Source organism: Acanthopagrus latus, chromosome 21, assembly GCF_904848185.1.
Source record: "Acanthopagrus latus isolate v.2019 chromosome 21, fAcaLat1.1, whole genome shotgun sequence".
NCBI classification, from domain to species: Eukaryota; Metazoa; Chordata; class Actinopteri; order Spariformes; family Sparidae; genus Acanthopagrus; species Acanthopagrus latus.
This window is the reverse complement of record NC_051059.1, coordinates 12,111,037-12,134,587: the sequence shown is the minus strand read 5'-3', so window position 1 is coordinate 12,134,587 and position 23,551 is coordinate 12,111,037. Positions and strand designations below refer to the sequence as shown.

General features: G+C 42.2%; 2 protein-coding genes across 4 annotated transcripts in view; one reads left to right on the top strand and one right to left on the bottom strand.

The window, feature by feature from the left end:
- Positions 1-239: 239 nt before the first annotated feature.
- mppe1 (metallophosphoesterase 1) lies at positions 240-12,955 on the top strand. The gene is made up of 9 exons (XM_037084322.1): positions 240-744; positions 905-1,013; positions 3,083-3,186; positions 5,636-5,716; positions 7,725-7,833; positions 8,121-8,201; positions 10,038-10,160; positions 10,398-10,538; positions 12,021-12,955. Exons 1-9 carry the CDS (start codon positions 494-496, stop codon positions 12,204-12,206), a joined length of 1,185 nt encoding a protein of 394 aa, XP_036940217.1. The 5' UTR covers positions 240-493; the 3' UTR covers positions 12,207-12,955.
- A 1,984-nt stretch (positions 12,956-14,939) lies between these two features.
- LOC119011050 (guanine nucleotide-binding protein G(olf) subunit alpha) overlaps positions 14,940-23,551 on the bottom strand; it is a 49,838-nt gene continuing 41,226 nt past the window's right edge. For all 3 annotated transcript variants that reach the window (XM_037083825.1, XM_037083826.1, XM_037083827.1), the window contains 7 exons: positions 20,938-20,992; positions 20,767-20,840; positions 19,727-19,785; positions 19,389-19,509; positions 18,766-18,896; positions 18,610-18,677; positions 14,940-17,323 (listed from right to left, as the gene is read on the bottom strand). In XM_037083825.1, coding sequence (XP_036939720.1) covers positions 17,177-17,323; positions 18,610-18,677; positions 18,766-18,896; positions 19,389-19,509; positions 19,727-19,785; positions 20,767-20,840; positions 20,938-20,992 — 655 coding nt within the window. In that variant the 3' untranslated portion in view covers positions 14,940-17,176. The remainder of the gene's footprint in view (positions 17,324-18,609; positions 18,678-18,765; positions 18,897-19,388; positions 19,510-19,726; positions 19,786-20,766; positions 20,841-20,937; positions 20,993-23,551) is intronic.

Sequence of the window (23,551 nt, the reverse complement as noted above, 5' to 3'; positions counted from 1 at the left end):
GAGAGAGAGAGAGAGATTACTTCCTCCTACCTCCCTAATACACCACCCCTGAACACAACAGAATCACCATCAACAGTAGTAAAACAGGCAGGTCACAATTATTACCCAGAACTCATCATTTACAGTTGATCCTCATGGTCGTTTGTTTTTCTTTGTATCGTTTTATTTTGAAAAAAAAAACCGCTCACCGGAAGTGCCTGCAGTTTGGCGCTGGAGTGCTGACAGGAGCCGAGAGTGGGGAAACCGCGGCAGGCTGCTGTTCCTTCGACTGTCCTCCGCAGACAGGGGACTTTTTTTAAAAAACCAAACATCTCATATCTTCTCGCCAGCCGGACCCGACGCGGAGCTTTTTCTCTCAGAGGCAGCCTGCCATGAGCATCACACGGCTGGAGACCTGAGCAGTCGGTCTGGAAGAGGGGAAGATGCCTCATGGACCGCTCCATCACCGCCAGTGCGCCAGTTCAGGGCATCCCAAACGCCGAATAACAAAGACATGCCGAGGTTCAGCGTCAGATGGATGGTCGCGGTGCTGCTGATTCTCGTGGTCGGCGGTGCCTTCTTCTTCTGCGAGTATCTCATCTACTTCCCGACCATCCTCAAGTGCGCCTGGCCGAAGACCGGCCATGCTCGCGGCGGAGAGGGCATCGACGGGCAGCCGCTGGACTCCGCGGTCCGCGCCATGGTGCTGTCGGACACCCACCTCCTCGGAGCCGTCGGGGGACACTGGTTCGACAAGCTGAGGAGGTAAATGTCATGTTACACATTTTGGAGGCAGTCCATCACCACCACCTGTGTGTGCTCGCCTCCTCTGCGGGAACTGTAAACAAAAAAAAAAAAAAAGAAAGAAAGAAAAAGAAAAAAAAAAGCACCGAATAACGATACTTGTTGTCTCCAAAACGCGCAGGGAATGGCAGATGGAGAGAGCTTTCCAAACCGCTCTGTGGCTGCTCAGGCCCGAAATTGTGTTTATTCTCGGGGATATCTTCGACGAAGGCAAGTGGAGCACGCAAAAGGTAACGCAGAGCCCCCCCCCCCAACCCTTGTCTGCAAACCCATAGAGCTTATGATGATGATGATGATGATGATGATGGTGGTGGTGGTGGTGTTGATGCTTGTGAGGGAACAGTACACAGATGCAGAGCACCGGCCACCATCATTTTGTGCCACCCAGGCACCAAGAGGCTGCAGGGTTTTTTTTTTGTTTTTTGTTTTTTTGTGAGGAAAACACCAACAATAACAACAGCAGCAGCTGCAGCAGCACCCATCCTGCTTTGAGGAAGAAAAATACCCCCCCACCCCCTGGGAATTCTCAGACATCTATTACTGGATTGTCAAATTGGATCCATCATGTGAGGAAGAAGAAAGAGGAAGCTGCTGCACAGTGCTGCACCTCATTAAAAAAAGGAAGAAACAGAGGTTGCAGACTGCAAAATCTCCACTAATCTATCATGTTCCCCCATCAGCTTCCTCTTCCGTTTAAAAACGCTCGGCTGGCATGTCTTGTGCAATTTGTATTCACTTGGTTGGTGTTTTTTAAGAAAGACAAAGGACGCAGATGTTTGAATTTGCGGAAAGGGAACACTGACAGCAGGTCTGCAGCTAGAGGTTGTTTTCAAAGCTATTGATTCTTTCTCTTGACTGATCAGATCGGTTTACATGACTGACAGTGTTCAAAGATGTCAGTCGACTGTTACCACAGAAGACATCCTTCAATTGCTGGTTTTATTTGAAATATGCTGCAACTAACAATTATCCCTATTGTCAGTTAATCTCGCCGTTATTTTCTGGATTGATAATGTGGTGTGACAGATTTGAACAGATATTTGGACCAATCTTGTATGTAACTAACTACGGTTCACTCAAATCCTGTACTAAATTACCATTTTGAGGTACTTTACTTTTGTATTTCCATGTTGCTCCACTACATTTATTTCATAACTTTTGTTACAAGTTACTTTGCAAAATCGGGCTGTTACTCATAGAGTGCCACCAATCAGAAAGTGTTGTGTGTGAGATTACGAACAGAAGAAGGAACCTAAGTAGTGCATTTTTGAAGCCAATAGATTTCATTGGCAACCGGACACAAAAATACACTGATAGATAAGATAATCGGAATATGTAAAATATCAGCCCAGATGATTGGCCAGGCTAATAATCAGTCAGTTCCTGGTGCACACAATGGAATGGTGAGGAACGAGTCACCAGACTGCCAAGTAACGTCCTCATGACTGTCTGATATTCAATTAGAATTATACTGAACACAGAAGAGCAGCAAAGTGTTTTAAACACATGGCATTTGACTTTAATGATTCATTAATTATACTTAATTGACTCATTGTTTCCTGACCAAGCTTCCTGACAAAGTACGGCTGCAGCTAGTGATCATTTTCTTTTCTGATAAACTGTTTGATCTGTAAATGGTGGACAGTAGGCTCAAGTAACAGCAGGCAAAATCTAGTTTGTTATTCACCTAGAATAAAAACTGACTGTTTTGGTTCTTTGGGTTTCACAGTCATGGTCGACGCTGCAGACGACACTTTACAAACGTCAGTTAGACAAAGGACCGAAATATACACAACTCAACAACACTCTCTCTGCTACTAGGGGATGGAGAGGGGCGAAGCTGTCAAAAAACCCCAAATGTATTCAAATTGAATCATAAAAAAGAAGAAAATCTTCACATTTAAGAGCCTTAAACCAGCAAATATCTGCCATTTCAGTGATTTGATAATTATAATCGCATTAATCTTCCATCAGTCGATTAATTGTTTCATCAGCGCCAATTAAAAGTAGCATCGTGGAGTCGTTTACAGACACATCAGGATGTAAAAATCCTCATGTAAACACGCAGCACTGATGTAATTAAAGGCCTCTTGTGAGCCGTTTCGGGTCCCTGCAGGTGCAAAATTGAATCTGGAGTCTGAATCAAAGCAGCCCGACTCAGCCACCCGTGGGGGCTCCTGGGTGACCCTCAGAGATCCTATTATCTCTCATGAGCTTCCCAGGGGACTGTCTTATTAGAGGCCTGCGCCTAAACCTGCTTCAGCTTGTGTGTTTGTGTTGTTTTTCTGTGTGTCTGCAGCACTGGGAGGACGACGTGCGCCGCTTCCACAGGATGTTCAGGCATTCCACTGACACAGAACTGGTTGTGCTGGTTGGGAACCACGACATCGGTTTCCATTATGAGTAAGAACACGCCTGCAGCTCTGTAGAGCTATTGTTTTTTTTGTTGTTTTTTTTATGTCTAACCTTTAGTCTCGTAAACGGTGTGATCAGCTACCCTGGGTAAGCCTGTGCACGGAGTGGCGATAAGATAAGGGTTTTGGTTTCTCTGTTTGCCACTTCATGTTTGGCTTTGACTTTGACCAGAGTAGACGGGTATCAGCTGCCAAGAAATGTCAATAAAAGCCGCATTCTCTTACACTGCAGCCAGTATAAAACATTTCAGCTTAAAAGGACATTGTCCACATCGTTCACACGGCTTAACCATTGACAGAGTATTTGACCGTGAGCCAACAGCATGAAGGTGTTGTATTAAAGGGGTTGGACACGGTAAAAGCAGTGAGGTACCGGTGAGAACACTGAGGGGTCGTGTCTGATGAGTTGTTTTTAGAGATTTGGAGCATATGGAAAAGAAATCAAGGGGGAAACATGACAGAAAGATCCTATCCAAAAACGCTGGGATGCTGTGCAAAACATAAATTAAACGGTTTTATAATGTGCTACCCACATGCATCATCCTGTTGCCATAAACACCCAATTAATAGGCGTGAGGTTGAGAGCCACAAACAGAGTAGGTACCGAAAGACGATCAGACACCCGCGTTGTTTTGGAATTTTTGTGTTGTATCTTTTTTAGTGAGAGAGGAATAGATATGATACGAGCTGCATCCTTCAAAGAGCAGCATTATACAGTACAACTGCATAATAATAACGTGGACTTAGGATTCTGATATGTTTTAGACTCACTGTCCTCGACAAAAGACAGCTCAGCCCCAAAACAAAAACACACATTTTCTTACGCCGTTTTGGTGTGAGATCCAGAGTTTCGGAGCTATCAGCTGTAGAAATGTCTGATTTCTCTCCAATATCTAATGGAAGTACGTGGCACTTGACTTGTGATGCTCAAGGCGCCCCCCAAAAAATCAATTTTTTAAAAACTCAACAGCGGTATCTGTTTCCAGAACCCATGACCCGGTTACTCAAGATGATCCACAGACGTTGTGGTGAGCACTTTCACGGAGGACACGGAGACAAAAGGTTACCTGTTCATGTAAGAGCCTCCCTCTAGCCTATAAAGCTTGAGATGGTCTGGCTCCCTCATAGATTTACGACTTAACCGTTCCTCACACAGCTCCAATTCTCTGGACTAACCCTCTCCTTCGTGTTCAAGCCCTGTTGACACTCTCAAATCTGAACTGAAAACACGTTTCTCTTCATTAGGGTGTGTCCTGACCTCACCTGCTGAGTGTACTCACCTCAGCCATCTTGTTAACCCTGTTACCTGTTTATGTGTGTGTCAGAGCGCCTCCACATGTGTGTATTTTTACATTCCTAATCCATATGATATTATGGTTTGCTGTTTTTGATGACTCTCTGGGTGGTGAGCACTTTAAATCACTTGAGGTCGAAGTTGAGCTGAATCGCGGCACGGAGCGATAGAGGCGAAGTTTTTCAATTCTGCGCTGTCGCCAGCACAAGTCTCTTGTCCCAGAGTCGAAGCTCTCAACAAGGTCTGTGGATTATCTTCAGTAACCGGGTCATGATTTATGGGAAGAGGCATTGCTGTTGAGTTTTTCAGGTGTATTTTTAAGTCCAATGCCAGCTGTGGACGATATCCCTGAAATATCTGCGATATCTGTGAAGTTTCCTTTTAAATTTGAGGTGAAAGTCACAAGCAAGCCCCAAATACTCAAGCCAGCGTCCCAAACATTGTTTCTGGAGTCTAATCAACTCATTATGAGCTCCAAACCGGCTGTATTAACAGCTTAAACTATTAAACAAAAATAAATGATGCTTTTGTGAAATGTAATGACATTTGTGTTGAGATTGACGGTTCATTCCTGACCTTGGAAATAAGAGTTTGTTTCATAACGTCCCATTAAAACAAATCTGTCAGGAAAAACAGCTACAGCCCTGACAGAAGCACCTGAACCATAAACAGCGATCTGACAAACTGTCATGTCTCTCATGTTGAGCTCTTAACGAGGTCATTCGCGACTTTACTCTTGAGCCTGTGTGTTTGTGGTGTTGTTGTTGTCGTTGGATTGCATTGTGTTGCAGGGACATTGCGTTTGTTGTGTCCACCCCCCCACCCCGCACGTAACAGCTCTCCTGCTGGAAACCGTTGTTCTTAATTTCTCAGGGGGGGGTAGAGGCAGCGAAAGCAAACATAACGACATGCACGAAACCCTCCCACAGTTTAGCATTTTCCGCCTGTGATTCAGAAATGTGGGATTATGCAGACGCTCGTGTGTGCTTTGATTGGACTCGTGCGGCAGGAAGCGAAATGGCACGGCTCTTATGTAACGCCGTGTGACAGACAGACGTGACAGACCGAGCAGCAGGTTTTGGTTTTTTTTTTTTCTTTCTTTTTTTTTGCTGCCGTGTGACGAGCACATTGTGTCTCCCCGCAGGATGGACTGGTTCAAGCTGCAGCGCTTCGAGAAGGTTTTCAACGCCTCCTCCACCAGGATCGTCACCAAGAAGGGAGTCAAGTAAGTGACGGGCTGACCCGCGACGCCGCTGCAGGGATGTGACTCAGCAGGCGGGAAGGTCACGGGTTTAATCCCCCCGAGGCACTCTGCTGCTGCAGAAAAGTGCCTTTAAGCAAGATGACAGGCAGTAAAATGGTCCGGAGGTTTTGAATATCTCCTAATCGGCATAAATAACAGACAGCATTCCTTCACAGTGTGCGTCAATGAACACACTGTCTTTGACGTCAGTATGGATTCACATTCAGTGAGCGCTATAAAACCCTCCCTCCTGTCAAGTCTTTTTTTTGTTTGCAGTGGAGTTTGAAAAGGCTCAGAAGCCTCAGTTTTCCTGAAGTCTGTCAATGGGGGGGATGAATCTTTCATTTTGTCTTAAAGCAAAGTTTAATATTCGCCAGTTCTTGTTCGTTTCGGTGGGTTGATCTTTGGTTTGAGGACAAACATCAGAAAAACAGGGACTTTTTAAAGAAAATGAGGTTGAAGAACTCCAGTATAAACAGAAATGATTTGATATGATGGACATATTATATAAGAATAAAGACAAAATTATTCAAAAAGTAAGTTAATTATTAAAAACACCTCCTTTTAATACCAACTAAGCAAACGGGTCCTCCATCAGCTCAGCTGGTGGAGCAGGCGTCCCATGTTCGGACGCTTCATTCCTGTCCTAGCAATAAAGCCATAACAAGGCCAAAAAATATACTTAAACACCTACCAAAACCATACAATTAATTAAAAGGAACTTATTATACAATTCCAAAAGTAACGTGTGTTTTTAGTCTTTGTCCTTTGTGGAACATGCTGCATATTGAGAAGGCCGCCTGATAATCAGATAGAAATGTAATAGAAATGGCTGTTGCACAGGAGCTGTGCATGTCTGTATGAACTGATAAGGAACATGTAGAGCTGCGACTGATCATGGACCTGTTGTTTGGTCTCTGGCAGAGGTTCTTCTGCCGGCTCCCCCTCTGATCTCAGTCGTTGTCTGTTATTAATACAGAGCTGCAGCTTCGGTGTGTCATCAAAAAAATGAATAAGGAAAGAGTCACTTTCATAGTGGAAGCATTAGAAGTGAAACTTGAGTCTGCTCTAAATCAGCATTTAGTGCTTTCAAAGGATTCTCACTGAGCTGGTGGAGCCGAGGGCGAGATGTGCCTTGTCGTATTTTCTTGTCTTTTGTTTTGGACGTTTTTCATGTTTGTGTAGATTTATTTTCTTTTTTACAGTTATCTGGGAGTCCAGTCACAAACTTTGCTCTCAATGCTTTGCTAGCAGAGCGGAACCATCCCTCATTCATTTAGCCTCACCTCGCCCCCTTGTTTGGGAACCACTGGTCTATAAAGTGTCAGAAAATGGTGTAAAATGCCGATCAGTGTTCCCCAAAGCCCAGAATGACGCCTTCAAATGTCTTGTTTTGTCCACACCTCTGAGATACTCAGTTTACTGTCATAGACGAGGAAAGAAACTAGGAAAAATACACAATAAAGGGGCTGGAATCAGAAAATGTTGACACTTTTTTAGAATTAATAGTTAGTTTTTAAAGGCATTTGAACTTCAATCGAAATGAGTCAAAAAAACAAATATTTATTATTTATTTATGTATATTTATTATTAAAATATGTAGTATTAAACCCTATAAAGGTCTGTAATTTCAGCAAATCATCTTGAAATGCTTTGATGGCTTTATTAAAAATCCACAGGCACTTGATTAGCTTTTGGTTGCTGCACTGTGTGTGTATATATATACAGGTAAATGTTTAGACAAGGATAGAAACTGATTCATGAATCTTGCGATCTTGTGTTTACTGAGACAAATAACCTTGTTTTCCCGGCAGTGTTGCTCAGTTCTATAATGCTACATTAGCGTAGGTGTTGTCGTAATGATTTAGATATAGCTTGAGCGTGTTCTTCAAAGAATCGACCCGGAATACAGACGTGATAACACGCTGTGTCTCTGCAGCTCCTCTGGATCGCGCTGCAGTTACTGAGACACTTTGTTCCCTCTCCTCAGCTTTCTGCTGGTGAACAGCGTGGCCCTGCACGGTGACGGCTGCCCCATCTGCCAGTCGGTGGAGAAGGAGCTGATCAAACTCTCCAGAGACCTCAACTGTTCTCTTCAGGTGGGAAGAAGTCAGTGGCACTCGTTCACACTGTCAGCACCTCTAACACACTCTGCTGCTGCTGCTCATCAAGTGCGAAAGGCTCGAGTCAAAAAATACACTTTCATCCGAAGCTCGGTCGCACCTCCAGCAAGCGTTTTGTTCTTTGCTCTTACAAATGCACATTTGAAGTGATGGCTGATTGCGAACAGGAGGAGGAGAGATATGAAGTAGATATGTTGGATGATGTTCGAGGACGGATGGCGGGCGAGACAGCTGATGAGTTCTCTACGTCGTCTTTTCTGCAGAATTCGCAGGCGAGCAGCGGAGTGACGGACAGCTGTGAGGGCTCGCAGGTCTATCCTCCCACACCCCCCATCATGCTACAGGTGAACCAAGCGTGCTGTATATTCTCTGAAAAAACTTAAAACTTACCAGGCTCCTCTCATTGTTCATCAGAAGCACTCGTCTCAAACATTAAGCAGTCGCCAAACGAGGTGGTTATACTTAACTGAACACTAAATGAAAACTAGATGTAAAGAATAAAGAAGAATAACTGAAACAATTGATTGTACTTCCAAATCTAAATAGAATAAAAATACACATACAAATGCCTTTAGATGAAGTCTTTGTCAGTTAAGTTCTGATGTGTTCCCTCACCAAATACGAGGAGACAGTGGCACACAGGTATTCCCTACTTCCTAAATGCGTCCCGGTGCATTTGCTCATGAAAACATGGACGAACCGATGTTTGCATGGACAATCTGTGAGCTCCACCAGCACCTGCAGCGGCTGATTTAACAAGTTAGGGCACTTAAAGAGAGACAGGAGGAGTCTGCTCCCTCCTCACGCTCGCAAAGACTTCTGTCAAGCATTAAAATCAACCAAGTGGAAGTGAAAAATGCCGACAATCAAGCTGTTGTGACAGCACTTTTCAAAACACGCGTAAAATGTAAGAAGCGATGAAAAGGTAAGAGGTAATTGTTCACTTCACTTGACCTAGTTTCCGACTTGGACAGTTTAATTTCCCCCCCCCCCCCCCCCCCCCAAGTTCCAAGAGCAGCATTACCCAGCATTAAGTTTTGGAGTCCACAAAACATTGCAGGAGCTTTGAAGGAAAACGGTGTTCTCCCAGACAACTGAAATAGATAAGGATGAAAAAATGTTGCAGAACATCTGCACAAAACATAAAATAGCTCCATACGTCTTGTCCAATGTGATCAAAATCTCCAGAAGCCCCAAGATCCTAAGTTGATTTGAACAAAAAAAATTATTTACATCCTTTTTTAAGCAGATATCTTCACTGGAGCTGCGAAAAAGAAAAATTAATAAGAGACTAAACCAGAACTTTTAAACAATAAAAAGTAAAGTGAAACAAGCAAATCTTCTCTTTCAGCCACTTCATTTTACATGAAGCAGAGTCCAAACCTTGTTCAGTTTCAGTCATCTGTTAAGATGCTTGTGGAATATGATGATTTTTAACATCTTACTCCATCTGATGTAAAGTAAAAGTGGCTGAATCTTTACTCTTTTTATAGTGTTTTGTTAGTTTAACCTAACAAACGGCCAACACTGCTGACTAATTTCATTGTTGATGAAGTTGTCAAGTCTTAAAACATAGTCAAAACTGCCCACTACGATGAGCACAAAAGCCCGAAGCGACGTCTTCAAGTTACAGATTACTGTTCGGCCAATAGTCCAAAACCCAGATATATTCAATTTACAATTATATAAAGTGGGAACAAGCGACAGATAATCACATTTGAGAAGCTTTCCTCCTTCCTCATTGACTGAAACAATGACTCTGCTATCAAATTGAGTGCCGATGATTAATTTTAGTTTGACTGACACATTTATTATTTGATTACTTGTTTCAGCAAAAGTATTAATCCAGTGGGGTTTTTTTTATTTATTTCCTTTCAACAGTTTCTTGGCTGCATGTTTGTTTGTCGTTGCAGATATTGTTTGGACTCTCTCGGGGTCTGCGAAATAAACGCCTGTCAATCAGTTCAGTCCAGCAGCTTTTATGAGCACGACGCTCGACACTTGTTGTTTCTACAAAGCACAATTACAGTTACAGGGAAAAAATGAGGAAGACAAATACCACAGAAAAAAGAGACGGTTTTGAAATCACAATCCCCTCTGCCTCTCAGAAATATAAAATGTGATTTTAGAGTCTAAATGATGAAGTGCTGCTCGTGTTCCCCCTGTGCGCTGTCCTCCAGCACTATCCTCTGTACAGGGTGAGCGACGCCGGCTGCACAGGACAGGACGCCGCGCCGCCTGCAGAGCGACACCTGCTGTTCAGGGAGAAGTATGACGTGTTGTCTAAGGAGGCCTCACAGAGGGTGAGCACTCTGCAGTCTCATCACACCGCCTCTGCTGCCATTTCTCCCTCCCTCCCTCCCTCTCTCTCTCTTTCCTCTGAAGCGCCCTCATCCAATTAATGTACAGTCTGCTGTCAGAAACACTCCTGCACAGAGGCGGCAGACGACGGCGATGATGATGATGAAACTGATGATGTAAGCGAGCGGCAACTGGCCTCTGAGGTTTCGATGTGGTGCTCTCTCTCTCTCTCTCCTCAGCTGCTGCAGTGGTTTAAGCCCCGCCTCATCCTGAGTGGACACACCCACAGCGGATGTGAGGTTCTCCATGACAACAAGTACCCAGAAATCAGCGTGCCGTCCTTCAGCTGGAGGAACAGGAACAACCCCAGCTTCATCCTGGTGAGTCTAGATGACGTCGGCTGGAGAGACCGGCTCGGAAATGAGTAAATTTGATGAGTGACGAGAAATGATGTAAATATAGAATAATAACACTAAAGCGGTGTTAATCAATATTTTGTAATAATAATATATCAACGGAATCTCCATTTGCAGCCAGTTTCAGCTCATTCTTAAGCTGTGTGACTCTTAAAGGGGCAATTTGTAGGAATTTTAGTTTAAGACAATCAAAAATAAGCAAAACCTTCAACAGAATGTGATGACAGTGGTGTTTGAGGTCACATGAAAGACGGCTGTGTATTGTGACCCCGGGCCCTGAAAACCTCTTTCTCCCAGCAGGCCGAGGTTCCTGCACTAGCGGCGAAAACACCAAAAACACTCCCCTGGTAGTCCAGCTAGTTGCATGGCTAACTGAGCTAACGAGCTAACCGTAGCTGGAGCCGCGGTTGTATAAAGAGAATACAGTTAGCAGCACTTAGCAGCAGTTAGCGGTTACTCTGGTGAGAAGCTGGTCCTGTTTGTTTGGAGTGTGAATTCAAAAGGGCGCCAATTCTTACATACTGCTCCTTTAACGTTTTGCTTCCAGAGGTGGAAAGTAACTAAGCACATTTACTCAAGCACAGTTTTGGGACTTATACTTTAGCAATTCCATTTTAAGCTACTTACATTCCTCCACTGCAGATCTGAGGCAAATATTGCACTTTTTATTTTGCTTCAGCTACTTGTTTCTTCGCAGATTCAGATTATTGATACAAACTATGATTATCAAATCAATGACATAATGTTACAGATTAAACTACCCAACAGTGTTTAGACTAGTTAAAAATTAACGGCGGTAACTAAGGTAGGTAAAGGTAACATTACTGCAATAAAATGTCAAATTAAAATTTCCTGTTAAATTTGATTTGTTTTGTCAAGATGACGAGTTATTAAAATCAATATCTCAGAATAACAAATGCTGTTTTTCCAAGTTAATGAGAAAACGGAGGAAATATGATGTTTGACCATCTATGATGTTGAGTTGTGTACATTATCCAAAATGTTAAAATCCAGAGAAATCTGTTATTTTCTTGAACAATAACTGTGTGTTTCATCAGGTCGCCCTTCCACTGTAGCTTCTTCAGTTTTTATACACTTGAGGGGAATTATGGATTATTTTGACTTCATTGCATGTCGCCTTCCCAACATCAGATTGCAAATCACGCACGGCAGACATAACGCAGTAACAAGACAGAAACAGACAGAGAGGGAGAATGGACTGTGGAGGAAAGGCGTGTTAGTGTCTCATATCCATGATTCTTAATGATGTCCTCATGCTCCCAGAATGTCTCATGTGCTGGGAAGCAGAAGAGTTCACATTTTCTATTCTTGGAGGCCCCCTGGTGGCCCAGTGGCTCCTCTGCTGATATTAACGCTGATCATCACCTCTAACCCATATTATCTTGTTCTCCCCCCCGACCACCACCACCACCACCACCACCCCAGGCCTCAGTGTCACCTGGCAGCTACGCTCTGTCCAAGTGTTTCCTGCCGGAGGAGAGCACGGTGATCGGCGTCTACTGCTCGGCCGGCGCCTGCCTGCTGCTGCTCTTCCTGGCTCACTGTCTCTGGATGAAGGGCCTGCTGCAGTGCCTCAGCCTCTTCCTGCTGGGGAAGCACAAGTCCCTGTGAACTACATTACCCAGCGTGCCCCTGGACAGCAGAGCGGGTAAATAATGCGATGTGAACCCGAACAGTTTAAAAGAATCTGCCCGTTCAACCTCGATTTGTGTGTCACTGTGAAGGACATGAAAATACCTTATAGATGTCTTTCAAGGACTTACTCACTCCAGATGATGATGATGATGATGATGATGAGGTCATAGCCGGGGATGACAGTTGCAGATGTGTGCCATAATCATCACTGGTGTTTTTAGGAGGTTTTTAAACACAGAAAAGTAAAAGTTTTCCTCTTTCTGGCAGAATCATTAGAAAGTTCACACACGCGGAGTTCAGTCAGACAAATCCAACGAGTACATATGTAAATACTAACTGTCCCTGGTCTGATTTAAGGTGGTATAGTTTCAAGGTGGTTTATGTCTCCTCACTCTGATGTTAGCTGTGATCTGATGTAAACACCCACCCCGATTGTCTCACCAGCTGTTTGTTTCTGTCGTTGGTGTTCAATGAGCCACTCGTTCCTCGCTGTTTTTATGATACATATCTGAGTATATTTGCCGATGACTTTCTGTGCCAAATGTTTGTGAGGGTTTTGCCAAATTGTTTCAATTTTATTCGAATTTATGATGAATTGTACATAATAAATCAGAATCTTAAGGTCTGTTTTAGAGCGTAAACTCAAGGTCGATGTGCACTTTGACTCTGTGTTATGAAGAACTGTCACTTTATGGATGAACTATTAAATATCAGGGAATGTTTCAGTCTGACTTTTCAAAACCTGGAGAATGGCGGCAGAGGAGAACACAACATCATGGTAAACAAAAGAAATGAATGTGATGGATGCAAGATATCAAATGTCAAATTTGAAAAAAAAAAAGGGAGTAAAAGCACTACAAGATATTACCTTCGTAAAAGTGTTGTCAACCGACTTGTGTTAAGGTTTAAAAATATCTCGTATTCATCCTCCACCAATCATTTCTTTAGGGTTGTACAAAGTGTGACACAATATACATTTATTAACCACTCGCCATAATATCCCTGTGTGTGAGGACATATTTAGTAGCGTTGTAAGTCGGCCAACACCAGTGCTGCGACTACACGGTTTTTTAATCTGTTGATTATTTTTACACTGGCGCATTCAAGTCATCTCTCCAGTGACTGTTGGAATCTTCAACAACAATAGTTTGGCCTACGAAGAGTTCGCCCAGAGCGTCGTCTTCAGATTGCTTGGGTTTGACTGGTCCAAAAGGTGCTTCATTATAACCAGGGCAGCAGCTAATGATGATTTTCATTAATGATTAATCAATTCATTGTTTCATGAAATAATGAATTGAACGAATCATCAGAACAGTGTGACTGGAACAGTCGACACCACGGGACTGAAGCCATCTTTAATGTTATTAGTAAAAGCTGTTCTTTTCCTGCCACGACCCGTCAGAGTGTCTGCTGTGTTTACACCACAACAACTGTGCTGAAACACAGTAAAGATACTGAGTGTCCCGCAGACACTGAGGCCCCGCACCTCGACTCCACTGTAGCATCCTGGACAGCAGGACGTCTACAGGTACCAGACACTTTAATTCTTTTAAGGACCTTTTTGAGATACTTTCAAACCCACTTTAAAGGTGCACTCTGTGGTTTTGGGGAAGACGATTTCAATCAGAAGAGAAAGATTTTTCATCAACCGATCTTTCACCTCGTTGATATTGCAAATATAAAAATTTGGAGTTTATATTTCTTCTCCAAATCATCTTATTGTTATTCAGGCATTGCAGGCAAGTTCTGTCAGGTAAGGTACAGTCTCCACCTGCAGTGGCTGGTTTAATGTAGTAATATAGTAATTAGAGTGAGTTAAGTATCAAGTGGTACAAATGTGGACTCAAAGAAAAGTATGAAAGGATGAAATAATTAAATAAGATGAAACATTTGTGGCAATTAAAACCTCATAGATTTAACTCTTAAGACTTTTTTGTTACTTTTAAGACCAAAAATGAATAAAAATTTAGTTCAAGACGTTTTCTGATTTTTAAAGACAAGCCGACACCCTACGCTACGTCATTGTGGATTAATCTACCTCATTTTCACGATTCGCATATGTAAAATGTTTCAAAAGATTGTGAAGAATGTTAATCACACTTTCACAAGGCCCAAAGGGAAGTCTTTAAAATGCTGCTTTTGTGAAACCAGAACCCATAAACTCTTGATTCAGTTTCATGAATGACAAAGAAAAGGAGCAAATCCTCACATTAAGAGGCTGGGATAGCAAATGTTTGTCATTTTTGCTTGAGAAAATGACTGAAGCGATTGATTGATTACCAAAATAGCAACCGACAATTATTTTCATTGCAGATTGAGCTATAGACCACTGTCTAGATTAATCGATTAGTTGGTTGTCAGAAAATTCTGAAAAATTATCATTCAGTGTTTCCAAAAGCCTAAGATGACATCCTCACATGCCTTTTTTCCCCACAACTCAGGGATATTCAGTTTAATGTCCCAGAGGAGTAATGAAAATATTTACATATAAGAAGCTGGAATCACATCATTTTTCCCTGTTTTTTTCTTTTCTTTTTTGTTGAAAAAATTACCCAAACCAGTGACTCAATTATCAAAATAGCTGACGATTCATTTAATAGCTGACAACTAATCGATTAATCGCTGCAGGTCTGAAAAGAAAGAAAAACAAACCCTTCAGTGGTAACAAACGTGGACACAACTGGACACCAAGATGGAAATAAAGCAAAGTCCTCTAATGTGCCTCTTTATTTAAAGAAAATAAAAATGTCATTTAATCATCCTCCCAGGCCAAACAAGGTTTTTGCACCTCCAGTCAGTTCACTCTCTTTCGGGGATAGACGTGTACTGTAGCAGAAGAAAAGGCTGATGCTGTTTGTACAAGGAGAAGAGCTCGTCTTGTTGGGTGCTGCTCACACATTCATAGTGCCTGTGCCATCGGGTATGGCTCCAAAGGACCAAAGAATCACTAATATTGCACGCTCTCATTTATTCATCTCCATTCTAAACATGCTTTCCTGTGTGTGTATGTATACATATTTACCGTATACATACATAGGTATGTACACCTAGGCACACACATAATTAAACATGTATAATTGTACATATATATTTATATAGACCTATAAATTTACATGTACATACATTTATAAAATTTTACACACAACGCTCACTCGCCCTCACACACGCGCACACACACACACACACACAATGCGTCTGTGAGTCTATGTTTGTTTTATGTACACATGCGCACAGGCACGCACATCAGTACAGATCTCAGACACACTTCATATCGAAAAAACGTTGGTTCTTATTAAAACAACACCAGGTTGCAATTTGGACACTTTCAATGGATTTCCAATGTTTGTTTAAAGCTGTGAAATTCAAAAACAAAACAAAAAAACCCCAAAACAAACAGAAAAATAAAAGGAGGAAAAATAATACCAACAAAAGAAAAAAAAAAGGCATGGCGCTGCAACATCTGGTCTTCACTGCAGGTAAGTGGTTAATTTGCATAATGTATACAGGTTTTTAGGATTTTTTCCCTATTTTTTATTTTTTACTAAACAGCATTTCCTCTTTTTTTATAAACCAGAAAAAACTAAACTCTACAGAGAAAGTCCCCTACCCGCAGTCTTCCGCTGCTGATAGAGATTGACATCAAGCTGTACAGCGCAGTCGAAAACATACTTACATCTGAGCTCATTTACAGGTACAGCCATAATCAAGGCACAAAGATCTACAAGTAGATTTGTTTTTCTTTCAATTAAGTTGTACAAAATAATATTACATTTTACAGTCTGTACAGGATAATTCAACCTTGCACAGTGTACAAGTTAACAAAAAAAAAAAAAAGAGAACAATACATTTTTCTCTCCTGTCCCCCCCACCCTCCCCTCCCATCAGTATCTCTAAGCTAAAAGGATGGTTTGTGTGGAAAAAGGAGGCAGGTCCGAGTCCGTGGAGGCAGCAGGGCTAAGGTGCAGAGAGCTCAGTCCCTTTTCCTTCATTTTTAAATCCTTCGTCTTCGTGTCATCGTGTTTCCTGCCCCCCTCACACTTTTAATCTTTCGCTCCACATGTCTCTCGGCTGCTCGGTGCACCCTGCAGCTCGGCAAGCTAACATCGTGACAGGGTAATAAATATTGTGATGCTACATTGTGTGTATGCTTCCTCTGGAGAAAAAAAAAAAAACAACAACAACGACAAAAAAAAAATAGTTATTAAGGAACCTGATGCAAAGTGCATTTATCTCTTCATCCACTCGGTTCCCCCTCCCATTCCTCTCTGTCGAGAGAGGAGAAGCATCAGAGGGGGGTCAAAAAAGGGGGGGGGGGGGCAAAGGTCATGGTGGTGGCGCCGGCTTTTTAACCGGCAGGTGACACACAAACATAAACACACACGCATGCGCTCGCTCACATGGCATTCCTCCTTCTCTTCGTTGCACACACGCTCACACGCTGCCTCTACACTGAGGTCCTGTAGGTGTGTTTCACGTCCACACCCACCAGTCCAGGTCCAACGACAAAGCCAAAAAAACAGAAGGACACGAAGGGGCAAAAAATTTCTAAAAAAAAGAAAAGAAAAAAAGGAGGTAGCCCAAGGCTTAGTGGAATGACAAAAATCAAGGCATTCAAAAAGGAAGGATTAAAAGAAGAAAAAAATAATAAGCGGCACGCAACAACTTTGTTCCCCAACCTTCCTTTCACGGCGGTGAATGGGGATGAATCGGTCTCAAAAAGAAGAAGTACAAAAAGCTAAGAAGTTAAGAAGAGGAAGAGGATTTGACACACTTCAGTAGTACTTCATAGTCCTCGACGGGAGGGGTGGTCAGGGGTTGTTGAGGGTTTCTTTGGGGGGGGGGAGGGGTGAGAGAGGAGAGGGAGTAAAGGGAGGAGGAGGAAGGGTTCGTCAAGGATGCAGAATGGTGGAGAAAAAACACAGAAGGCTGACGGAGGCGGTCTCCCATCACAAGAGTTCGTACTGCCGCAGGTGCATTCTCTGGATGATGTCCCGGCAGTCGTTGAACACCCGCCGGATGTTCTCTGTGTCCACGGCGCAGGTGAAGTGGGGGTAGCAGTAGTGTCTGCCGTCGCCACTCGCAGTGCTGATCCGCTGAGATGGAGAGACGGGGCAGACGTTAGGGTGTGGTATATAACCTGATCATCTGGAATACGTATTTTTCCTCCTACCTGTAGAGCTATTTATATATCTAGAGTGGTTGCATGTTGGAACGATTTTCTTTCCATATCACCACGCAGCAGTGCAGCCTCTCATGGGCGAGAGGCTACCTGACAAAGCTAACTGAGCTAGCTAACATTACAGAATGAGGACATGACCCCCCCCCCCCTTTCGTATTTTGTATCTAGGTCTTTTTTCTTCATTTTTAAATGCCCTTCAAGGACAAAAAGAGTTGCAAGTTGAAGCTGAACTGCTTCCAACGAGGTCTGTGGATTATCTTGAGTAACTGGGTCATGACTCCTGGAAAGGGACACTGCTGTTGAGTTTTTAAAATTTATTTTCAGTGCCATCTAAATCAGTTACATTATATTAGAGAGAACGCAGACATCTTTCCAGCCCAAAAAAAAAAGGCTGAAACTCACCAAAACAATATAGATGTATGAAGAGCACTAAAGAGATGAGAGGAAATGTATTTTTGAATTTGGGTTGAACTGTCCTTTTTTGACCTTTAAGCACCTTTAACTCAGTTTTAACCCCTGACCTTTGACCTTGCATTAAAGCAGCATATTATCTTGCGTAACAAATTCCCTCAGCTGACTGACTTCTTCTTTGAGCCAGATGAGCAACTGACTGAGTGCTGAGTATATCCTTGAGAACAGTATCATGAAATTCTTTTGTTTCAGAAAATCCGTACATAAAGAGTTTTGAGCTGAGAACCAAGTCAAACAACTACAAGATGACCTGACCATAAAACATTCGATTTGGAGCAAAAAGGTACAAGACTGTGGATTTAAATAGTGAAGGGCTACTCATCCCATAAACCACTATGAATGATTCATTTCTCACAAAAGGCCTGACTGCGGACACTTCCTCGTCTCCCCCAAAAACTGCCCAAAGTGAAATCACGGTTGCTTTGTGGTAAACGTAACAAATGAACATTTTGCGAGGGGATGCTGCATCAGAGCCATAGTAGCACATTTTAATTAATTCATCGGCAGTCTGACAGAAATATTAATGAAATATGCTGAATGTCGGCCTGATTAATGTGCACAGGCCCCTACTTACGATATTATGGTTAATGATCAGCTTCCACCGGCTCATCCACATACAAAGACGAGGTCAGGCAGTCCTCTTTAAAAAGTGGTGTTTCAGCTGGTGTTTGTATTCGGCATGACTACACTTAGTTTGTAATTAAAAGGACAAAACGGCGACAAACTTACAAGAAACTCGTCCCGGATGAAGAACTTAGCTCTCGTCACTCTTGGGTCTTCACCCGGTTCAGGAGTTGCTAAAAGAACAACAGGCCCACGGTAAACAACAGCTCTCACAATGAAGAACTCCATCAGTACTTTGGGTGCTTTTAGCGGGGCACAAACCTTCATTTGGTATGGTGTAGCGAGCATATTCAGGGAAGTAGTCTTCAATTTTGGATTTTCCAGCTAATACTTTCTCAGCCAGCATGTCCTGCTTGTTCAGGAATAATATGACCGATATAGTGCGTAACCATCTGAAAGACAAACAACAGATAGCATTAAGATGAGGTTTTGAATACATCAGAAAGGAAAGTCAGTGGTTTGCATTGCGTCTTTTTGGACCTAAATTAACAACTCATTGGTTTAAGACATCCATTTAGCCGTATCTGCCGGGCATTCTGGGGTCTTTTGGGAAGTTAAATAATTATACCCCCTTAATGTGCTCAATGAAAGTTATTTTCTTGGTTAAATGTCCAAATCCCAAGATGATGTCCTTAGATGTCTTATATTTAGTTCACTATCATAAATTCTATAAATTAAAAAAGGTTCACATTTAAAAAGCTGGAATCAGAGAAAATTAGACTCCTTTTTTGTATCATAATGAAAGTTTAGATTAATTAATCAAGATTAAGCATTTATCAAAATAGTTGGCAATTAATTTCAAAGTTCACAGCTTATCGTTACAGGGCGCGTAGTAAGAAAGATGGAGCAGGGAGTAGAAAACTTCACTCCTGTTTCAGACTCACCTGTTGTTCCAAATACTGCGGAAGAGGTCCAGGGCTTCCCGTAGCCTGTTGGTGTTATTATCTTCCCTTATTACCATATTGTAGCTGCTGCTGGCCACCACGAAGATGATAGCAGTGACGTCTAGAAGGAGAGCAGAGGAACAACATCAGGTCAGCTCTCTGACATCACACACGAGTGAGCAGCAACCCAAAAAATATAAGAGGTGATGTGATGCTGAAGCTGGCAGAAAATACTTTAAGACAGACAAGATGTGAAGGGAGGAGAATGTGTCGTTGGTCAAGGACGTACAGCGCGGCTGTTTGAAGGAGAACAAGAACAAAAGGGCTGAAAGTCTTACCGTTAAAGCACTGGATCCATTTTCTCCTTTCATCTCTCTGGCCCCCAACATCAAACATGCTATGGAGGAGACAAAATACTGGGTCAGACACAACAACACACTCGCTGCTGGCCTCTTAAATACAACTGTTCACGTCTCTATGTACATATGATATCAGATCATTTACGCTCTTTTTTTATTTTAATGATTATTTACACAGAGGTACATTTTTTTTTTAAGACTTTCACAAAGGATCTTCTGTCTCGAGCTAAATCTGCTCCTGATTTCAGATCTTAAAAAGGGACAAGACTGGATGCATTAAAGAAAAAAAAAAGAAAGAAAAAAATCATGAATAAATGATATGAAGAACAGCTTTATTTGCACACACTCGGTACCCTGTGTGACCCTGCCTGGGTGTTTGCAAGGCATCAAAGCTGAATAATGAAAAATGCACACCCAAAGGGAAGTCATATCCCGAGCTTTTATATCAATCATTCAGGGTGATATAATTTGATACAAAGGCCCATTTCAAATGGCAGAATAAGTCTGTTGTGTCTGCGACTGCGTAAGTGGGTCATCCCATCTGACATCACCAAAGCAGTTACGAAACATTTACTCTAACTTTTATTGGCTGTAACCGACGGTATGTAACTGCTCAGCTGGCCCAGAAATCATACCAGTCGACCGCAGACGACTCATTTTACATTTTGGGCACCTAATGACGTTTTTGTCCCGCCGCTGTTGGAGGAAACATGCTGTTACGCGGTACAAACATATGACATTTCAGGCTGTTAACACGAGGACACAATAAATATAGCAGTGATACCCGTGAGGGCTGATGTTTTGTTTTTTTGTTTTTTTCAAAAAAAAAATGTTGCCTCAATAATGTTTTGTGGGAACCTGTTCGCAGAAAAACGGAAAAGCGCCTGGGGAGCCTCCTTTCTTAGGAAAACGTGTGGACTTCACTTTCGGAGAATTAGGCTGGTCTTTGACTCAGCTTATGAACTACAGTAGTGAAATGTAACAATCGTGTGTGTTTCATGTCCGAGTCAAACACTTACTGAAAGTTCACTTTGTCTACTTGGAACCTCGTCTCGAAAATCCCTGAAGTTAACACTCGGCAGCGTAGCAGGTCCTGTAAAAGATGGAAATTAAGACATATAAGATTCAATAGAGCAGCCATTGTGGTGATTTACCAACTATAACGTGTGCACATTCAGGTGAGGACTGACCTGGTCCGTTGGTGTGTAGTCGTTCTGTCTTACAGAGTCAATTCTGTCCAGGAAACTGCAAAGAGAGAAACACAACAGACTTAGATTTTGTACTGAGACCTTTTCATTTTTGGGAACATGAGAGGTGAGAACAATGTCATGTCAATACATATGAAGAGTACAACAGGAGCTTGGTCTCCATAAATACTGATTTCTATAACTTAATTTATATGCCTAAAAAAAACGAGACAGTGAACCAGAGATCCTCTCACAAGGCCACTTTAATGCTACACCAATGCAAACACCATGTTTTCTATTTATTTGAAGTAAATCTTCAAATCTGATCACATGTCACAGTTGCTGCATCATCATTTAATTTCTCTTTTCTGCTGCCTCACTTCAGCAGTTATTTAGACATTCACAGAAAATACACAGGACGCTGCAAAAGGCAGCCGCCATGTCTGACTCCCTGTAAAGGCTTGGCAGGCCGGTGTTAAAGCAGCTAGTTGCCACAAGAGGGCAGGGCTGCTCAGTCTGGGCTATTTTGGTCTGTCTCTAGCCAGAGTGATTACATAAGGCGGTTATTGTGGAGGTTAGACAGCTTGCTGTTGCCATCTCTTCACTACAGAGAGAGCATGTGCAGCAGCAGCAGCAGCAGCAGCAGCAGCAGCAGCAGCTGGGCCTCTCTGCAGCACAGCAGGCCCAGGACACCGGGGCTGGGGACTCACGGTCACACAGGCCCCCGGATGGTCCTGACCACACAATTAAAGATTCCAACAATGCTGCTGCAAGGGCTGAAATGTGTGTAGATTTAAAGAAAATGAGAGCCCCTGCTTTGGAGAAGGCACTGACAGACACAAGTTACATGTTGATGCACAATATGAAGCTAAGAAGCAAGAAGAATTGAGATGTACATTTTCCAAAACAGCCATTTCATTCAGTAGGTCCCCCCAGACATTTTCGACACTTAGCTTTCTGCTAACTGAACTGACTTGCTGCAGGAGAAAACCGACTCAGAACATTTTTTAGAAATCATATCCCAATTATTTTGACAGAAATGCGTGTAATATGATTCACAGTTACTGGGAATCATAATTTTACTGGAAAAAAGTCATCATGATGGTCTCTGTGCCAAATAAATGTTTTTTTCACATCTGGACAACAAGAATTGAAGCACAGCAGTCCATCATTATAATGCTGTTTTTTCACATATTTGACTTTCTTTTCTGTTTCGATTTGGCACTTGTCGACTTTGACAATATTTGTATTAATTGCAAGATTGCTTTTTCAAGATCTTGGGTAATTTCTGAAGCGCTAATATGTACAATCTGATTTGTATTTTACTAAAAATCCAGATCTATCTTTTTGGGTGATATTGGATTAGATTTGATAGAATTAAAGCGTACTGTTTGGCTGTGGCAGAGGTATGTGCTCTACAGAGTCATTTCTGTTCTTAAATAAAATCAGAATCACTTATCAGTACTACAAAGTACTCACAAATACTATCAAAGAATAATAAATAAAGACAGAATGGTACAAGGTATGTTTTCCGATGAGAGTAACATTCAGTGAAGACACAGCAGAGAACTTTAAGGGACGTCAGGCATCTCTGGAGAAGAGGAGTTGCCTGCCTGCACCTGAAGTTGGCAAGTGGATCCTTTATGTAGGACACAGATGTGGACCATCTAACCATCCTTCATGTTTCATTTGCACCGTCTGTGGCTTCCTGATGTCACAAGACAGTCCATGCGGCTTCGGCATACAAGAACGCTGATGCAAACTAGATTAGTTTCCGTATGGTTTCAGCCAGTATCAGTATCAGTTCATTTCCATCTCAATCCTAAAAGTAGCACACCTAACATACCCATGTAGACCTAAATAACTGAGAATGAATGCTCCATTATGAAGCATTAGATAACACAGACACTGCTCTTGTGCTCTGACAACACCGTTTTCATCACACTGACTTTATTTCTGTCCACACAAAAGGAGAAGTGATGCCATTTCTGAGAGAGCACTAGACTTTCTCACATAGACTTTATGTACAGTGGAAGCATCGACTGTTTCACCAGACACAACATGGAGGAAAAGGAGACGGGGATTCATTTTCATGTGGACATAACATGCAAAATGAGATGTCTACATTCAGTCTGACATGAAAAAACAAACTAACATAACATTGGTTTGTGTGTGATTAGGCCGGCAACTGAATACCATCTATTAATACTTTATTGACTTACTTTATATTACTTCAGTGTCACAAAAATGACACATGCACGCCACATGTTACCACAGCTTAAAGTAGCGTCTAAATATAGCTCTTTTATTATTTTAGTGCTCGTTACACTTTGTATTTATTAACCAAATGAGGTGTGTGCCAAGTCATCTCCTCTGATTCAGCATGAAAAATACCCACAGTTCCTTTCTAGCTCAGTCCACACCTTGTCTTTGACTTTACCTTTGGACAGTTGTTACTTTTCCAGCACTGAACTGTTGAACCTTTTTGACCATAAACGTCTCCTTAACATTATCCTCTCTGAAGGCCTTCAACACCTTAACCAGACACCTGAGGACTTCTGAGAACTTTATAACCACTGATAACTTATCTTCATACTTTTTATTTCACTTGTAGTTA